At 41.7% G+C, this 20263-nt stretch overlaps 1 protein-coding gene across 1 annotated transcript in view; it reads left to right on the top strand.

The window, feature by feature from the left end:
- Window positions 1-257: 257 nt before the first annotated feature.
- TNFAIP8L3 (TNF alpha induced protein 8 like 3) overlaps window positions 258-20263 on the top strand; it is a gene marked incomplete at its 3' end in the record, with an annotated part of 46186 nt that continues 26180 nt past the window's right edge. The window contains exon 1 of the mRNA XM_082321486.1: window positions 258-321. Coding sequence (XP_082177612.1) covers window positions 270-321 — 52 coding nt within the window. The 5' untranslated portion in view covers window positions 258-269. The remainder of the gene's footprint in view (window positions 322-20263) is intronic.

Here is a 20263-nt window from a genome sequence, read left to right as displayed (position 1 = left end):
CGCGCCCCCGCTCCCTCCTCCCCTCGCCGGAGCCCGCCCGTCTCCGCTCCTCCTTTGCAGCCAATGGCACTAAGCGAGGTGGCTGCTTGTGGTGGCGCGGACCCAGCGCCCGGGCTGGGAGGAGAGGAGGAGGCAGCAGGCTCTGCTCGCCGCTCGCTCCCGTCTCCCGTTCCCCGGCTCCGGGCACTCCTCCTGCCAGCGGCGGCCAGCCGCAGGCTGCCCGCCCCGAGCTGCCCCTCCGTCCCTCTTCCCCCGCCGCTACCTGCAGCATGGACTCGGACTCCGGGGAGCTCAGCGAAGGCGAGCTGGTCTCACCCGCAGGTAAGGGGGGCTGCTGCCTGACGGACCGCTGCCGCCTCGCCCGGCGAGCGGCGGGGGATTGCGAGAAGGAAGGGGTCCCCCTTCGCTGCCTCTGCGGCGGCTCCCGGGCCGGGCGCTGAGGGGAGGTCGCCGCCGTCCCGCGCCAGCCCTGAGGTGAGGCGGCCTCGCAGCAGGGCGGGCACCGGCGGAGGCGAGAAGCCTCCCGCTGCCCCTCCGCCCCTGCGAGCGGTAACCCGCTCCTCGGGCGGCTGCTCGGGACAGGCAGCCGGCGGGAGCGGGAGGGGTGCGGCCCGGCCCCGGCTCGGCTCGGCTCTGCCCCGGCCCGGCTCTGCCCCGGCCAGCCGGCCGCCCGGGCAGGGGAGAGAGCTGCCCTGAAGAGTTGCCTTCACCCATGACGTGACAGCCGCTTAAACGAGCAGGGTTGGCGTGAATCTGATGCATTGTGCTTTATATCCAGAGGCTGCAAAGTTTTTTGGGTTCGGTTAGGGTTATTTTGCTATGGCTCCAGCACCAGAGCAGTCAGCCCATGTGCAGCAGGGGAGACTCCCCCTCAGAGGCTGGCACGCAGGACCCTCGGGCCGCTAGGCTTTTGTTTTCAAGTCCGAACTTGTCACCAAAAAACATAAAAATGCTGCTAACTGCTGCAGCCCGCATAGTTCTTAGATGAGACAGAAAAGAAAAAAACAATCTCTCGTGCCATTTCCAAATCTCCACATTCCTGTGTCCTACGCAAAACAAACCATCGCTGATGTGCTGTAATCAAAGGCTGTCCTGCACGAATGGGGACAATAAACTTGTCCAAACCCAGCCTGCATAGAGGTAGGTTTGCTCTCCCAGCACAGGACGCGTCCCAGTGCCGGTCAGCAGAGAACGGCTGTCAGCTCAAGGCCACCCCGCTTCCCCAGGCACGCCTCCGGGTCTCCAGCGCTTCTCCAGGCAGTGGCCGTGTTACCCTGCCATCAGCAGAGCTGCAGTGGCATCACACACGCAGCTGGCACCTGACAGACGCTGGGCGATTACTGATGGTAGGTGCAGAAGGGACCAGTTTGACCTCCAGCTTCCCATGGTAGAAGTCACAGGCACCTTCTCTGGAGCCATTTAACTGGCATCAGACACAAGCGCAGTTGGAATGATGTCTGAAACTATCCTAGTGATCATAATAAACCCAAATAGAAAGTTACTGTGTTACGTTACAAGATCTTCGAGAAAAATCTTTTCACCATGATCTGTCCAGCTTAGACATGTCCTTTATCCCAGCTGGCACCTCCCCCACCCCCAAAAAGAAAGGTTTCGATGCCAAACAATATTTTAACTACAACAAGAAAAAAACGGCAGATATTTTGTGAAATATTTTAACTGTCCTATTAATACAGCAGTAACGAACAATGGTAGGAAGTCATAAGATCAATATGCGTTACCTTGTCTGGTCTCCCAGCAGAACAGGGTTTTATAGCATAGTCTTAAATCCAGTTCAGTTTTAAATATTAGGGGTATTTACTCTTGATATCTTGCTTTGTATTTTCTTACTTGAGATCTAGAGAATGAAATAAGACTAGCAACAGGTCATAGAGCTCCTTATATTTATAAAGCTCCATTAGGCTGAACTTAGTCGCAAAGACCACCAACAGTTATACTTTTTCATCCAAATATTCAAAGCAATGCATGAAGCACAAGCTACAAACATTACATTTATAGACAAATTAATGTAATATAGCTCCTGCCAACAACTTATTCCTGTTCTGAATAGGATTTTCTTTTAAATAAATTAAAAATAACCATGCTTAGAGATTGCCATAAGTGCTTTTTATGTCATCACTTGCTAGCTGCCAAGAGTTGATGTTCATCAGTCTCCTCTCCTCTTTTCTATTCCTTCTTTGTACTATCTAAGAGAAGAAAAATCTGGTACATGGCAGATGCCTATGCAGTAGAATAAAATTGGAATAGAGTGAAAACTTGGTGGTTTTGTCTTAACAAGTTGCAATCATTTTTTCTGCACTAAAGAATTACTTGCTGTTTGTATCCCCCATCCTATTCTGAAAAACACATTTTTGCTAGATTTCATTTGGTCTTTTTTCTGTACTCTGCCATATGTACAGTGCAGTATCTCTCTGTATGTGGGTGTTCAGTAGTCACGCTGTCAGTCACTGTTGCAGGCACAGAAGCCGAGGGGTTATAGTGTGGGATTCAGTCACCACCTTGTTGAGGGAGGTGCCACACCCCGCAGATCCCAGTGACCGGGGCATTCTGCCTGCAGTTTATAGGGCAAGCAGAGTGCCTCGGAGAGGTATTTGGGATGAAGTCCTAGTAAGGGTTCGATTTCGGCCATTGATCTTAGAACAGCTAGGATTTTGTACTGAAAGTGACACCAACTTGAATGTTTAGCTTCCTCTCTTCATTACTATTCTTCGCACTTCCAAGTTTGTAAAGCAATGACTTCAGCTTACACAGTTAAAACTCTTTGTAGCCATTGCCCATTTCTTGGGTTGTCCAATTGTTCAAGCCCAGCTTGATACAGTTTACTTTATCACTAGGGCTCCATGATGCTAATGCAAGACAGATGTTTAAAAACATATCCCATTTAAGGGTTTGTGCTACTTGTGCAATACTTATTCAGCCTTTTGCTCTCTCCCACTGGAACAGCACCCCTGCCATTCCTGGGACTCACACAGGTGTGCACAGGACAGGAGGCTACCTTGTACGCCCCCACCATCTGCCACGCACGCTTGGCTTCCAAGAGCCAGCTGGAGTCTTAGTCTGAGATCCCAGCAGCCTCATTTCCTTTAATAGCCCACTTAAAGCTGAGTCTCCAAGGAGGCAGAAGTATTTTTTCTGTATTTATTCTGAACATGTTGTCACAATAGCATCTTCATATTTCTTTGGTGCAAACAAAAAGCTCCTTATATGCAAGTAGTGCAAGATGTTAGCTGTACTTTAAAACAAACAAACCACAAAAAGCACCACACCTCTGCACACAAGAACATCCAGCTCCACGGCCTTGGCTTCCACAAGTCTCCTCACACCCATCCAATTACTGCTCCACATTTCAGATGTCTATATAGTCAAAAAGGTTTTAGGTTTTTGGGGGGGGTTTGAGGGGGTTTGATTCCCCCCCCAAAAAAAAAAAGTTACTCATGAGATACCCCTATTAAGAGCATTAAACAGGTCTTCATGATTCTGAAAAAATTATATATTGTAATGCAAAAGAAAAAAGTTACATGCTTACTAGGGCTACCCTCAGTGAAATTTCTTGAGTTTTACCGTACATGCAACTAGTCACATTTCATTTCTTGTCCTATAGATAAGCTTTTGGGAACTGAAGAGGTAATCTTAAAATAGAACATTGTTCTCATTTTTTAATGTCCACCTATTGAGAGGTTGGTTTTTTTAAAAATCTCTTCAGTAGAGCAATGGACTACTTTTTCCCAGCTCTTTCATAGGCAGCCTACCACATGAAAGTATGATCCTCTGTGCCATCTTTCAGAGTAAGATTTCACAAAAATCCAGGTCATCACGAGCAACAATGATTTTGCTGTGGATTTGGAGATTCTGCATGTAAGAGAAAGAAGGCAGCGGACCTTCATTTAGTGTGCCTTGTCCTAAGTTCCCTGACTGAAACAGGCAGGAATTTGGCCATATAGCTTTTATGCGATATTGATTTAAGCCTTTCTACAAGCTACTAAATCAGAACATAGATTTCCATGTTTATTTTAATAGAACTATTATGTTACACTATTAACATATGATAACTAGAGGCTAATTTGCCTGTATGGTCTTTGAAACAATACAGATTATTTTTTTATGAAGTTTAACATATCCTGGAGAGTAAATGGTTGTTGTTCCCTTTTCTGATGTTCCTCCCACTGAAATCAAAAGACATTTGGCCTAGGAAAGAGAGCAGCTTACACTCCAAGTAGAGCTCTAAACTGGTGACAGATATTGGGTTTTGGGTTGGTTTTGTTTTTTTTTTTTTTTTTTTTTTGGAAACATTAACACTGTGGAGCCTACAACTTTGTATAATGCCAGAGATAACCACAAGAAGACAACCTTACTGCCAGACTTGCATCCATAAAGGCAGTGGGAGTCTTATTATTGTCTTCAATAGGGCCAAGATCTTACCCTGCAACTCCTGGTGCAAAAATATTAATGCATTTAAAATTATTTGATAAATTATCTGAATGCTACCCTGGACAATAAATATGTACTTAGTAAAAATAACAGGTTTAAACATTATTTACTGCTGTAAAACAGCCCCGACAGACATGAATAATTTTTCTAGAGCTGTAATATTATTTGATTTGCAATGCTTAGCAAATAATTTTTTCTGCAAATTATTTATCATGCTACGTGAACTGCCTGTACTTTTGTGATATTAATCTTTTAAGCCTGTTACATATTTTAATCACTGTTTTACAGAGTTCAAGAACACTCAAGAACTAATATATTCTTGCAATTATAAAATGAATTAGAAAGTATACTGTAAGATATTTAGCACTTAATTATTTGAGGCATCAGTAACATGCTTATGTGATATAAAGTGCAAGTAGGCATTTTATAGCTCTTTTTGCAGTATCACACTGGTCATTTGAACAATGTTTATCATGACAAAAGGTATACTTTGCCCCAGGGAATACTTGTGTGTTTGAACAAAGAGGGTTTTGATTTAACAAAGCCTTGTTTTGATTCTACATAAAAAGGTCCAAGTCAGATATGCAACAATATTTATTGGACTTTAGACAAGCCAGCAGAAGTGGCAGATAACAGCATGTTGTAAGTAGGAAAACTAGAAAAAACCACAAAAAGCTATTTTGAGTGGAAGGTGCAGACACTACTGGATGTTCCTGTAATGAAGTGCTTTCTAGCACCTGTCTAATAAAAGGCTGTCCCTTCCCTTCTGCTGGAAAACAAAGGAAAAAACAAAGCTAGTTGAAAAAAAGATGGACAGACAACAGACATGAACTAGCATGTCATGGGAACCCATGCTCCAAACTCTTTTACAGGGCTTTTTGGATCACACTGCAAGCTGAGGCAAGCATGTGTCCAAGTTTCTCTGCCAAGACAGAGTGGGCAAGAGACACTTCAGGATGAGCAGGCAGCAACTGCCTACAAGAGCAGCAGCTAGGGCAGGCACGTGAGCCAAGAGCCTGGTTGGGTGAATTTTTGTTGGATGTCTTTAACTGTGCCCTCCAGGAAACACCTGGGCTGCTGATTTACATACAGACCTCTCTTTAGCACAGTGACTGTCAGACTGGAAGCCTTGTCCAACTGGAGAAAAAAAAAAAAAGTAAAAGCTTTGAAACACATACTGTGATGATAGTAAAGACTAAATAATCCCACTTTTTTCAAGTCTAATAGACAACTTGGACAAGCAGAATAGACAGTTTAGTTGAACAGGTCCACTTGTTTAAGCTTCCATTTTTTAAAATCAAGTGGAAATATGAACTTCATGAAGCACTGGATTGAAGCCCAAGCTCACCTGCTTGTGCAATAACAACAGCTGTGGATGAGACTGCTAAGCAGCAATAGCTGATAGTATGAGGTAACAACTCTTTTCAGTAGCTTTAATAGGTTCTTCCTACTTTTGAGAGGATAGCATATGAAAACATGTGGACTCAGAAGGACTTGTCATCCTGGGTGAAGCAGAATCTGACTCCCAGGTAGAGATAGCAGGCACATGAAGGATGTTAAGTTATCCTAGTGCATAAATATTTGATATTGTTGATCAGAACTACTCACTTTCAGGACAGGGTGTGCTAGTGCCACCCAGACACACAAATAGCAGGCAGAGGCCAGCCACAACTTTGCCAGGTCAGAGATAGCCCGTTTCTTAAGCAGGGAGGTTGATTTTACATTTATGTGAATGATGGTTGTAAGGGGCTCTCCATAGTCCCAAACTGAGCTGTTCCCACCTGAAGTTATGATGCTGCTAGCAGTCAGCAAACAGAAAGCCTCTGCTTTTTCTAATATGTGGATATGGACAAGCCTTGGTGCAGGAATTTATGACGCCAGATGAAGTTCATAGACAGGAACATGAAGCAATATCCTGCCACACAGCAGTCATCAACCATTCCTATCTGCCTTGCCAAAGGCCTGGGATGAGAGTGGGTTCCATTTGATGTGATATTTTGGCAATAGGGGATGACCTGTAGAAGACAATGAGTGCATCTCCTCAAAAACCTCACACTTCCCATTTGAAGAAATAAATCTTTTATCCTTTCTTCTCATCTACACCAAAGACGAAGTCATGGTAGGAATAGCAGGTCATCTGATTTTGTTGGTAATGGAAGAATAAAGCTATAAACCCCAAGTAAAAAGGAAAACAGTAGGCCAGATAGATGAGAAAGAGTTCCAGAAGACCTGGTCTGCCTGAGAAGCCTTTTGTATTTGCATTTTACCCACAGCATCAGCCTTGGGGTGACAGGGCCTCCCAGGTCCCAGGAAAGTAGGAGAACCCTGTAACTTTATAAGAGCACTCACTATCTTTTCTAGCAAACTTAGCAGGACCTGGCTGTGGGCCCAAGCAGTGGTACACAATCCTCTAAACTGTTTATCTATTAATATACTTCCTGGCACTGTTTCAGCCCATGCCAGATAGCCTCTCACAAAATGTCCTGGCATGAGACAGAGAATAACAGTGGCCAGTATGCATTAAACAACATTTGGAGTGTGGGAAAGAATTCAGCTTGCATCCAGATGGCAGTACGATGCATGTACAACAGGTTCCGTCCCAGTTTATTTACAGACATAGACCCTGGGGTCAGAGCAGGGTGCAGAGATTCTTCACTATTACCAAGACTTCTGGTGCACCGCTCACAGCTGTCCAGGCTGTTGGACTGCTTGTGGACCTCTCTCAGGGCAGCTGCCTTGGGCCAAGACCTGGGTTTGGAGCCTTACCCAATTAAAAGTGTTATTTGCTGTCTGAGCACAGAAATTCCTCTGCCAGTTAGATTATGGGAGGGCATCTTATAGGCTGACAAGTCTGGCTGAAGGAGACTCATGGGAAGCTGAGACTAACTCATTGCAATAATTATGACTTCATGCCCAAGACTCAAACTTTTTGAGAAGCCAAGCTGAGCTCAGACATTGGCTGGTAGCCAGTGATTTTTCTGCTCTTTAAGGCAGCCATCTTTACTGAAAAAGGCTGAGGAAGAGCAGAAGTCACTTTGCTGTTCTTTCCAGTGGTCACTAGTCCCTTCTTGGTGGAGATTCTGTTTTAAGTCAAGTTGTATCAGTTGGTTGTGTCTAGCCTTCCTACAGAAGAACAGAATGCCCAGTTTCTCTGTAGAAATATAGGTTTTGGCTAACATCTGTTGATGTAACAACAGAAAATAGAGCAGGAAGATTATTTCCATCTATGATATGAAATAAACTTCACCATGAAGACATTCCCTTTGGTCTTCTTACTGGTGCTAGTTTAATATGAAAGGTAATATTCTGAAACATAAATAGTAAAAATTAGCAGAATACCTCACCGCCACCAACGAGCATCTCATTTCTGGCATTAACTTTGTTTATCCAAGCAGCCTGTTTAACAGGAAAAACTAAATTTTCTCTCTTTGAAGAAATGTATTAACACTATTATTGTGTTACTGTTTCCTTTCCAAATAGTTTTCCATTTACTTTTAGAGCACATAGTTTACATGGTCAAATCACCAACAGATGCAGACGAAACAAATACAAGTTTCTTGGACTTTTCAAAGTGAGGTTTTTTTGTTTGCTTGCTTTTTAATTAAGATAACCATCTTTCAGATGATTTTTCCAACAAAACCTCTGCGCCATGTAGTGTTATGCCAGGTAAACGTCTGTGTTTTTTGTTTACTTGCATTTAATTTTAACTTTGTGTATTTGTGCATTGTTTCCCCTTGACTCCCAGAAGCCAGAGGGAAGTAGGTTAAAGGTATCAAGAGCAACCTTCATGTTCACTTCAAAGCAAGTTGTAGTCGGTGCCTCACTACTTTGATACTCATCACTATTTTGATACATTATTTCACTAATTATCTCCACTGTTAGGAGAAATGTTTAGTAATAGCTGCAAAAATAACCAATACAGTCATTGTGATGCACAGCTACCGGATTTCTTAGAAAATGATAAAGAATCAGTGAAGAAAAATGTTGACTTGGATTACAGATTTAGGAATGGGATAAAAAGTTAAACCCTAAGTATATGTAAAGACCACTTCCACAAACTTTGTATAGTGCCAGTACACCCCATTCTTACCACCCTGGACTAACCGCTGCCCTTTAAATATACCAGGCTCTATATAACTAAGAGGAAGTTTTTGTTCAGTGATTAAACCTCATCTCTCTCAGAAGCCAGCTTCTATCATGTAAATCTAGCCTAACCTCAGCTATGAGGTCTCTGGCTTCTCCCTTACCTGTATTTGGTTTTAAGAGTCTATTTCCATATCAGTTCTTAAAGGTTGGTATCAGATATCATCCTGCAGAAGAAGGAATGACATAACACTTTGTATCCTTGGGGCAGATACAGCTGAGATTTGACCCTTGCCTGCACCCCTGTCCCGTCCTCACCCATCTCCCCAAAAAAACCCCAGAAAACACAAGACACACCAGACCAGTATATTCATCCAACACAGTCACCACTGGCATTTCTCCACAAAGCACTTCCCCTTACAGAAATCCTGCAGAACTGATGGGAAGCCAAGAACAAATCATCTTAAGGACAGATGAATACCAGTGTTCTCCATGATTTAACTTTAAAATTTGGATTACATCAGATGCCTGAGGGCTTAAGAGTAGCCCCAATACTTAGTTAATCTGCTGGTATCTGTTTGTCCTCCAGACCACGATATCTCCTGTAGTTTTGAGGCTGATTTCTGAACTGTGAACTAGGGTTCTTTTTAACTAGTTGGTATCATTCACTTCAAGAGAAAGTTGTGCTCAATCTTACTCAGTGCTAGGTGTTTAAAAGCATAGTTATGAAGAGCCAAAAAATAGCCACTTTCAATGTTATGCTGCTACATGCAACAGCTTGTGCTGGTAAAAATGGATGATTTGACTACATCAAGAACAGTGAGTGGAACTGTGCCCTGAGAGGACATGCAGAAATCTCTCATGCTTTGAAAAAAGGCCCAGCACGTGCACTGTCCTGTGGCATGCAGAAGGCAAGGAAGGTCAAAAGCCCCCTTGCACCCTCCCTTTGACTGCCACATGCTACCAAAGAGGCTAAGTCCTTTGCAGGAATGCAGATACCAAGGTTTTGGCTATATTCTTCATCTTCTAACCTCTAGAATCTTTTTCAATTCTTTCTCTTTCCACCCATCCCCACCTTTTACACTAATAATTTGTTTGTGGTCTTCCTCCAGATACCCACATCTTTCTAGCATATAACTGATCTCATTTCCCCATGCCTCAGCCAATATACTATTCTTTTGCAAACTTCAGTTCCTCCAGTATTGATCTGATTCTTCTTCCTTAACTCATTTCTTCTCAAATATTCTTGGGTTTATGATTTCTGCCACTATGAAAGGGAATAAATGCTGTCAGGTTATATTTCATGAAAGGGAAAACTGATGGGAGTAAGATATTTTCTTGTCTTTGTAATTACAGGTATTAGAAACAGATTTGCCTTGCCAGAGGAACTAACCTGCCTCCTCTGGCAAACAAACAGTACAGACAGTGGGCTTGCAAATGAGATCAGTGTTATCTTGATTAGTAAAGCATGTTGAGAAGAGGAACATTAATTTGATTTTGAAATCCTGAAGCAGGTAGATGCAATATTTGCCAGAAAGCGAGAACACAATAGCATCTCCACAGATAACAAGAGCCTCCCTGTTTCCAGAGTGCATTCCCGAACAAACACCTACTTGGAGAAACAGTATATCCTCACCCCAGTAAGATCAAATCATTGGGCTTGAATAGCAGGTCAAGGGGAGAATTGCATTTCTCTCCAGACACAGCAGCCTGTGACTGTCACTGATCAAATGAGGTCAGAGGAGGACACTGCTTTCTAGTGACATAGCTTAATTACAAGGAATAAAGGAAAAGAGCCTAGCCCTTTTTCAGAGTATTGTGATGAACCATGGCGCGCAGATCTCCCCCACCCAAGTTTACCAGTATGTTTTCTTAAAAGTTCTAATAATTTTTAATGAAAAGGTATTTAAGAGGATTCACAGAGGTTGCCTCTAGAAAGCAAGCAGAAGCTTTTAACAGCTGTGAAGAGGCAGTGAAGGCAAGAGATGCTTCTAGAAACTAAACTCTTCTTCACTGAGGACAAGAATGCCTCTTTCAATGTTCTTCTGCCAACAAGACAAGGATGAGAGCACAGAAATGCACCATGGGAGGCTTTAGGGAAAGGAGTTGAAGCAGGGGAATCGCTAAGATGGTGCAGGTTCACCAGAACACCAACACAGTGCCTGCATCCACCTTTCCACTCCACCACTGACCTGGCTGAGCTGAATCAAACTCAAATCAGAGCTGAGTCTGCCCTTTGCAGGGCCAGCAGCCACCCTGATACCTAGGTTTCATCTTCCATCACCAGGGTGGCTAGAAACAGAGTCCTCATTTTCCACCACAGCATCTCTCTAGGTCGCTAACCCTAAATGCCAGGCCCACCTCATTTGTCCTCAGTCAGCAACATCGTGTGTGTGATCTGCCAGAGCCCAAGAGGACACATGCTCCTGCCCAGCAGATAGGGAGAGCACAGCTCTGCCCTGGTACGGCCCTTCCCCGTTTGCATGGTGCAGCACAGCAGGAGTGACTCGCTCACGTTACATGATTTTGCAGACGAGATGTCTGTGCAGCTTTCAAATTCCCAAGAGCTGTATCTACACTTGTCCATCCACGTACAGAAGATGAGTAACAGTTGCTCTTGCAGTGCTTAGAGCTCTGTGTATTTACCTTTTAGAACTTCTTTAGGAAAATATTGCCTTAGCAACAGCTGAGCAGTATTAAGACAGAGACAAGTAATGTGTAGGAAGAGAATTTAGGGTGATGGTGGGGGGAACCATTATTCAATGTTTTCCATATTTTCATAGAACAGAATTTAATTTCCTTGAAGTTACTGCAGTCAGTGAAAGGAGGTAGAAAGGTGCATGTGAAATACCTCTGGCTGTGCATTGAAATAAAGTATGACTAGACATACCAAATAACCAACGCAGGCAACCACAGACTGCAAGAGTTTTTTTGATTATATACTTGTTACTGAAACAGTTTTTCTGTATTTGTAGAGTTCCTTTTTTCTCATAGCCACATTTGATGGAAATTCAGATATCATGTGTGGTGTTACGTTAAACAACTAATTCTGGAACACTTCGTTTCTTTCCTCACTTTTACAGACATTAAAGCAGTAGTTACGCTTCTTAATAAAGATTACTATTTAGGGACAGTTGATGCCTATGCTTAGTCACTTCATCAGTGACTAAAATACAAATTCTGTCTGCTCTACAGATCATATGTTATTAAAGAGATTGAAAGTGAATCTTTAAATAAGTACTTAGCTTGCTTAGAAAGCAATGTGGCTTCTTCACCATGATAAAGTGATAAAAATACACGACATTGTAAAGCTCATAAAACTCACAGCAATTTTGTTGCTGAAAGTTTTACAGCTTGAATTCATTTGGTTTGAAACTTGCCTTAGTCTGACTTTTTTGCGGCTGAAAACTTTTTATACAAACAGCATATGATTGAATATAACTAAGCTTTTTTCCATACATATGCAAAGTGGACGGAAGTAATTTTCCTTAAGTAAGGACATGCTATATGTAGAAGAAAAGCTAAATAATTTCAAGTCATCGGCTTCAGTAGGTTTTTTGACATCATCCCTAGAGAGGCAGAAATACAACAAACAATATAAAAGCAGTTTCCTTCATAAGAATACACAGAACATCAGAAGCAGCCTAGTAAGTAAAAAGAACAGTGTTCTGCAGAATAGAATTCATTATCCTGTTGGTTCACGTTTTTCACTCTAGTAATGATCGCACCCTGTTATCGTGAACAGGAGGTGCACACACATCAGTAGGTAAGACTTATTTGTTAAAAATATTTAAAACTTAACTTCAGTCAAGTCATAGAAAGCGTAGGCTCTGCAACTCTTGAAAGGTACAGTGTGGAATAACAGCTCTGGGGAAGAAAATAATGTTACAGGGCATTTTTGTGCCATCAAAATTGCAGACTGTAATTGGGGATAAATGAATCTCTGCCTCCCCATAGTTGTCCCTGGGGAGCACCACGGCTGGGAAGCCGCACCTCCCTAGGGAGAACCCCACATAGAGCAGACATCACAGCGGAAATGTCAGATGGCTACAGTTAAAGGGTATAGGGAGGATACTCCTAGGGTATGCCCAGATGCGTCAGATTTCAACAGATGGAATGCTGATTTGGGGTTTATGTAGTTCAGAGCTGTTCTAACAGAGTACACAGGAATAGACACATGCAGAGTAACAGAAAATGGCAGAATTTAAGAAGCTTCACCATGTTTCCACATGCTCATTTGGGAAAAGATGGAAAGACAATATCTGGGTAAGATTTTCCAGGTTTTTTCGTTCTCTTTTCAGTTTTTTTCATCATAAAAAAAAAAAGCAGGATTCCTTTCTCCATGTAACATTCCGGTAGGTGTGTGTACTAGTAATACTGTATTCATATTAAGCCTGGACTTCCATATTAACAGTTAATACCTTTTACAATGTATCTGTCATTTGTATATCTTTTAAAACAAACTTCGCCACTTTAGATTTCTGTTAAGTAACACCTGCATGAATTTCAAAGCAAATAGGATTCGAAATTTAAGGACATTGTAAAGATATCGGTCTAATTTCTTTGTGCAACCTCCCATATGATATTCTTTCAAAATCTGATGGATGAAGTACTGGACTGACAGCAGGGTCTTAATCACAGCCTTAAGCAAGTATTTCAGTTGTGTCTATTTCTCCTCCCACTCCTGGTCTGCTTTGTCTGTTTACCTTCACTATTTTTAGGTCAGGAGTATCTTTTACTATGAGTTTGTACAGTAAGAACCCCAAGATGTTTTATTAAGAGCTAATAAATACTAATATCAATGCAGTGCATGGTCAACACAGGTACTTTTATAGGTATGAGAGAACTGCCATCCCTGAGAAAGAAGCTGTACCTCTGCAGTTAACACATCATCTTAAATACCAATGATACATATGCATTCAATATGGTCTTTCAGAAGTCTTTCATAAAAGGCTGCAATTTGAGAACTAATTTATCCTAACCACACTTGACTTTTTGTCATCTTAAACAGATGACTGCAATTATTTTTTTCCAATAAGCAGTGCTACTGCATATGATAAGACAATAAAGAAATGTTACAAACAAAAGTAGAAATTCATATTTTTTAGCAATTCAGCTAAAGAGAACACACTCATGTTTTCTCCCCCTATCTTTCCATTTGCTTCCGATTCCGACTGTCTAGCTCTCTGGCAGTGAAAGCATGTTTGGAATAAAAATAGAACCCACAATTGGAAACTATCGGGTGTTGCTTTGTTTTGCTTTTCCCTTTAATACATGAGCCTCTTACTGAAATGAGGAAAGCCTTTCACCCAAAGAGAATTTACCAGAACAAAAGAAGTTTGGCAGAATTAACATGCTCATGACTGCTGGCATATTTTCCGATACAAATCTTCCAAAATGCGGGGTGGGGTCAAGCACAAAAAGAGATCCTGATCAAGCGATAGGACGCAGGCTTTCTTCCATGACTGTGATACACCACGGTCTAAGACCACAGTCTCCCTAAGAAGCCCACTGTAAGTCACAGAGTGAAAAGTATTCCCCACAGCACAGAGTCACTCTGTTTCTTCATAACCCGAGTTTCAGTTCTTCCACATAAAACAGTCTGTGTGGACTTCACATATACAACCCACTTACACCATAACCTTCTCAAGGGGTTGCTTGCTGCCAGGCTCACTTGTGTGCAGGCCAAGGAACATGGACGTTTTCTGATCCTGTCTGTTAAGATTTTTCTGCAGGAAGCTGGCTTTCTAGGGTGTGGATTGGTGCTTTAAAACCATCTGCCCTCTGTTGCTTCATCTCAGGCAATGCCTCAGCAGAAGGACTAGTAAATCTTGTTCTAAGGTGGCAAGATCTAGTAACCTCGCACTAAACTTCCAATTCTAGAAAGCCAGATGAAACCTGGCCTGAAATAGAACAAACTCCAAAATCAGGTCCATCTGAGGTATAGCCTTTCATTAATAGAGCTCTGACAGTAATCCTGCCTGTAGAAACAGGATTCCTTCTCTCACTTCTCAAGATCAGTTTATTTAATCTAGAAATGAGATCATTACAGCACTATGTTCCCCCCCCCCCCCCCCATATATACTGGAAGTTTGTTAAAGTTAGTTAACACACACAGGGACCAATGTGTGCTGGAGACAGAATAAGAAGCACTCAGCCTATGTGCAGCCAGGGAGATTTAGTCTGACATTAGGAAAAAAAAAATTTTCTGTAACTCTTAACTGTAAGAGTTGCAAGCACTGCATTAAGCTACGAAGGGATGTTGGTCTTTAAGAACAGATTAGACAAGTATCTCTTCTAGCCTGCTAGTCTTATCTCAGAGAAAGGAATGGATTAGGTTACTGATAAAAAGTTTGTTCCTTCAGCCTCACGTTTCTGCGATACTGAAACAATGCACAGCAAATCAAAGCTTAGTTCAATGATGTCAACAACGATTTTGTACACCAAACTAAATTGTTACCCTAACTTTGCTTTCCATGTGAGCAGACAGAATAATTTTTGCCAAAAATTTGTCCTTAACTCCATCTCATTTTCAACACTGATAGTCTTTTAGATAAAAGCTCCAGTCTTTCTGGAGAGCGCCATTACTTCAGTTAATATCTGCGTAGATTGCCTAGACAGCCCACCGATCCTAACATTAGCCAAACAACCCTTGCTGGCTGCATTTCTGAGCCGTGTTCATCAGTCAGTTACCTGCTCACCAAGTTGCAGGTGATTTAACACAAACATTGATTTCCAAAATGTAAATGCAGACAGCTCAGTTGCAGAGGCTCCTAAAGACACAGCTGAAAAAAAAAATTAAAGAAAACCACTTGATTATTCTTATCCCTCCTTCTCTACAGCAAGCTGAAAAACCATAGATTGTGTTAAACCATGAGATCAGTGTGCACCACTCGTGTATCTTATGCTATCAGATCACATTCACAATCCATTCTCATCTCCCTAGATTCAATTCAGATTAATCCCTCCCAGCACCACCTCAGGCGTTGCTGATCCTTAATTGCTACAGCAGGCACTGTCCTACAGACTGCAGACTGCCCTCACCTCTCTGGAAGATAATGTTCCTCCAGCAGCCAGGTGCAGCCACCTTCTGTGCCAGCTGGCTTTGAGAGCAGAAAAAAAAGTCAGTCTAAGTCATCAGCAAGCTGTACCTGGAGATCTGTCAATAATATCTTGTATCATATAGCTGCTAGCCATTATTGACACCTAATGGCAAACTTCTCCCCCCTTAAATAATACTAAAAAATATATCTCCTGTAAATAGTTGTAGATGCAACTTGCCTAATGCCCACTAGAAGCACTTTGTAGGTGTAAATTACACCTAGAAAAAAGGAAGGTGGATTTCTGGTCAGTTAAAAATACACAATCTACTCCCAGCTTACAGACTGGTGATCTGTTGTTTTACAGCCTAACAGCGCAGTGAGGCCAGGAGGCAAATTAATACCAAGTGCAGTTGCTGAGGAGCAGATACACTTGCTGGCAAACCTGACAATGTAATTTTATACATTAAACATCTGGGGTTTTTATTTTAATCTTGTTATAACAAAGCCATATATAGCAGGAAAAAAGTAGTCTTGCAAAAGTAGAACTGTTCCTGAAGTGACCTAAGACAGACTAAACAGACCATTTGTCTTAGGAATCTTGATTTTTAACCAGTAAAAAAAAAGGAATGCAAGAAACTATGAATTATAGTTAGCCTTACTCCTTTCTTCACAGTGCTATAACTTTCCCCTGGAAAAATCTAAGCAGACCAAAGGAGGGGAGAAAAAAAAAAAAAAGGGGGGGGGGGGGGGGGGGAAGGAAGACTTTTTCACTTACAAGAACAGGTGAAAGAAACAACCTTTGGTAGGTTTTAGGTTACTTCTTAACAGATGGAGTATTCCAGAGTCTTGTTGTGAATTCCAGCTTCATCCTCACCCATAAGGGAAAGACTTAAGATACTTCAGCCTTCCTCCCACAGACTTTGGTTTCCATACAAAGTAAGGGAGGCAAGATGCCTTCCAGGTGGTCACTCAACTGAACACTGTGAGGACCAGGTCTTGAGTTGCTCTGCTGAGCCTATAGCCAGGAATTTTTCCTCTCAAAGAGTGTACTACAAAGTCACTCTGGGCTGTGCAAGGAAAGCACATCAGAGCAAAATTACTGAAATAGAATGAATGAACAAGACTACTACAGAAAGCAATTGGCGTACTGTTCAGCTATTCTGCTGCCAGAAATAAACCAATCAAGCCTTCATGACATGCATTTGAATATTAAAGGAGTTAAACATTTATCTACCTCATAGATGAAAACAAAATACCTCAGCAGAAAGCAGTTAAAATATAGTAAAATGGTATTCCCAGGGACCATTTGAGCTTACATTGCAAGAAAACACTCTTTCTGTGAGCACCACTTGAGCATGGAGCATGTACTTGCTTATACTGGTTAATCCAACAGTTTCCTCTCTTTCTTTCAGACTACTAAAGAATATCTCTGCTTTAAAAAGCAAACAAACAAAACAACAACAAACAAACAAAAAAAACCAGAAAACCACACAACCTAAAGAAGAAAAAATTCAAACACTGCCAAACTAACCTTAATATTAAAGTCACAGAGTAAACAGGAGTCCTTTAAACACGTAATGGGACAGACTGGTAGATGTGTTACTACACAGTACCCTCGGAGGTGACTCCGTGGTTCATGCAGCACTTTGCAGAATGCCCTGCCAGACACCACTATAAGTTTGTGACTAAAGAATTACAGCTTCAGATTTTTGTATGTTTAGATTGGCTTCTTTCAGCAAAAAGTCAACAACTTACACAAGCAGTTGGATCCATTCTCAGTTCCATGAGATAATGAAACAAAACTGTAGCAACCACCCAGAGAAACCCTGGTGCCACCTGTGCCTGCTGCCAGAGCAACACAGGGCCACAAAAACCCCATACGCACTCTGTAGCACTGTGAAAAAGCTGCTGTCTTTTGCAGAGATTTTCCACGCGGGCCCCAGCATACTCTTGTAGGCTGCGCAGAATGGTCACCAAGCCAGACCAAGGCTCCTTTCAGCCCAGTACACAACCTCTCACAGCAGCAAATGCCCAGACAAGAAGAACAAAGTACATTATAACACCAGCACAAGAATTTCTCACAGCTTCCAACAAGTAACAGCCCCAAGACCTCCCAGGTTAGAAGACATACCAACAGTATCAAGGAGCTGCACACCCACCTTGCAAGTTATGCATCCTGCATTTCAGCCTTCCACAACTGCCTTCTCCTCCACACTCCCTCAATGGCCAACACACCCTCCTCCCGCCTCTCTTCCATTTCAAGCAGCAGGTGCAGCTGGTCAGTGAAGCCCTTGATCTGCTGATGAGGAGCACCTTGTGCTATGGGTGAGACAGGAGCAAGGCACTTTGGCCTGGATTCTCTCTTAGGAAGGTTCTGCTGCAGAAAGGCTGGCAGATTACGATGTTGTATCCTGGTACCACTGTTCGTCCCTTGTGCTGTGCCAGATGCATTTCCCATGACAGGCTACAGCACTCTCTTACACACTGGTGGTAAAGACATGAGACTTTTGCATCCTGGTAGGGGATGCTACCTAGGTAGCCTCAGGTTAGTCACGAGACTAGCAATACTTACACAGACCTCCATCCCTTCCAGCTGGGCCTTCCCCAGCTCCAGAGGCTGTGAGAATAAGCAGTGTTAGCATGCAGATCTCCCATGACTGCATGTTCGGTGTGTCTCAGATGCATATAGCAAAATCTGACTACATGGTTCATGTTATTTTGAGCCATTAATTCATTTTTTTCCTCACTTTGGTACTTTGAAGTCTGCTGTGGTTTTCCCTTTCAGACATTCCCATGCTCAAAAAGCAAAATATAAATAGGATTGCAGAGACCAATCTTCCGTCCCTTCCAGAATAAAAATTAAATCTGCTGTATTGCCAATGTCGTATGCAAGTAGCAATTGCAGAATAGGACTACATAGCAAGGCATAAAAAAATTCTGCAAGTATTAAAGGAATTTGTTTTTTTAAATGGACTTTCAGTTGTCAGACTTAAAAATTCTATTAATATTTTTGAAAATCAGTGACAGCATTGTTTGTCTTGCAGTGTAAAATTGGTTAATATATGAAATAAGTATCTTCAGAGTACAGTAAAGCAATTTAAATGCTCAAAATACTTTATTAGCATTATGGGGAAAAAAAAATTACCAATTTTGCTATTAATAAAATAAATTCTGTTTATTGTTTAACATTGAATCAAGGCCTAACCTTGCAGTTTTACTTTGGTAGAACTCCCATCAAGTGAGGAGTTAGTGCTAGACGTAAGTCATTATGTGGGAAGGAAGGAGGAAAATATTTTTCTAATGAAATTTGACAAGTTTTTTTGGAGTAGCTAGCAGGTATTATCAATCAGCTCTGTGGAAATTAATTGGTTAAGTGCCATCTTGGACTGTGAAAATCACACTGTTAGAGCCTGCAAGGGACATAGCACTGAAGTAGGCAAATGGAAATTTAAAATTAATTTACTGTCCCACTAGCAGGTTAGTCTAGATGGAAGTTCTCAATCTGGAAATGATGTTATTTGGGTCTCTCTCTCACATCCTTCGCAATATCTTTCACGGTTGCTAAGAAACAGCAGCATTACAGTAGAGTAATCATTCCTACTCCATTCTAAATTGTAGTTAATTAGCCTATGTGTGAAGTGGGATTCCTAGCGTGAGAAGAAAGAGATAAAGTTTATGTTTAAATGCACAAACCAATACAGCTGAAGAACTGAGGATTTGTTCTAAATCAAAATGGTCAAATAGCAAAAAGCTTTGGAAAGTTTACATTTCCCGGGAATGTTTTATAGTTGGGTAGAATAAAGGAATCGTGATTAGCTGTGTCCCAAAATCCGTCCTTTTGCAGACCTTAATGAAAATTCTCAGCTTGAGTGTGAAATCTGATGGGTACAAAGACAAAGATGATGTGATTGGATAAATTAAAAAGAAAAGGAATTTGTTCTCTGACATGGATAGCATATACAGCAGGAAGAGGTTTACAGCTTAGGAGAAGGTGGGAAGTAAAAGATGCTGCTGGGGTTTTTTTAGAAAATTTGAAGGTATACTTTTTATATGGAAATAAAAGAAAAAGAATCTGGTACAAATTATTTGGGAATAAAAATGTTTAGGTTACATAATTATATCTGATTATCCTTGTCTTCTGCATTTCTTATTTACCTGAATAAGTTTAAACATCATGGTCTTGAACAGAAATAAATCTTGGCTTTGTCATTTGCTAGAGAATTTTCTAATTAGTGCCTTTGTTGTACATAGCTGTAGTCAAAGGATTTTGTCATTTGATTTCCAAACATGAGCGAAAACTTGGTATTTCATTATGAAGGAACAATGAACAAGTGCCTGCTGTTTGAAGCTCAGGACAGATCTGTCATTATCTTCGGAGCAAATTTGTGGTAGCAGTAATACTACTTTTTAACTAAGGCAGGTAAGGGAATTTTAAATACCTCAGAAACTGATTGCTATGGAAGCCTTTTTTTTTTTTTCTTTTTTGCTCTGTACAATTTTATATGGAGAGGATTTTCATAACTTCTGCTTGGAGAGGAAAAGAAAAAGTTGCTTCAGTGTCTTTTCCTTTTTCTTTTCCAAATAGAGATGTTACAGAAAGACCTTTTTAACACAAATGCAGTGGACTTCTCAGTTCTGACTGAGCAGAGACTCTCATAGGCCATCTAGGTGCTCAGTGTTAATTACATTAA

Source organism: Platalea leucorodia (genome assembly GCF_965183815.1).
Source record: "Platalea leucorodia genome assembly, chromosome: 9".
NCBI lineage: Eukaryota > Metazoa > Chordata > Aves > Pelecaniformes > Threskiornithidae > Platalea > Platalea leucorodia.
The sequence above is the reverse complement of the archived record's forward strand: the minus strand, read 5'-3'. Positions and strand labels throughout refer to the sequence as shown.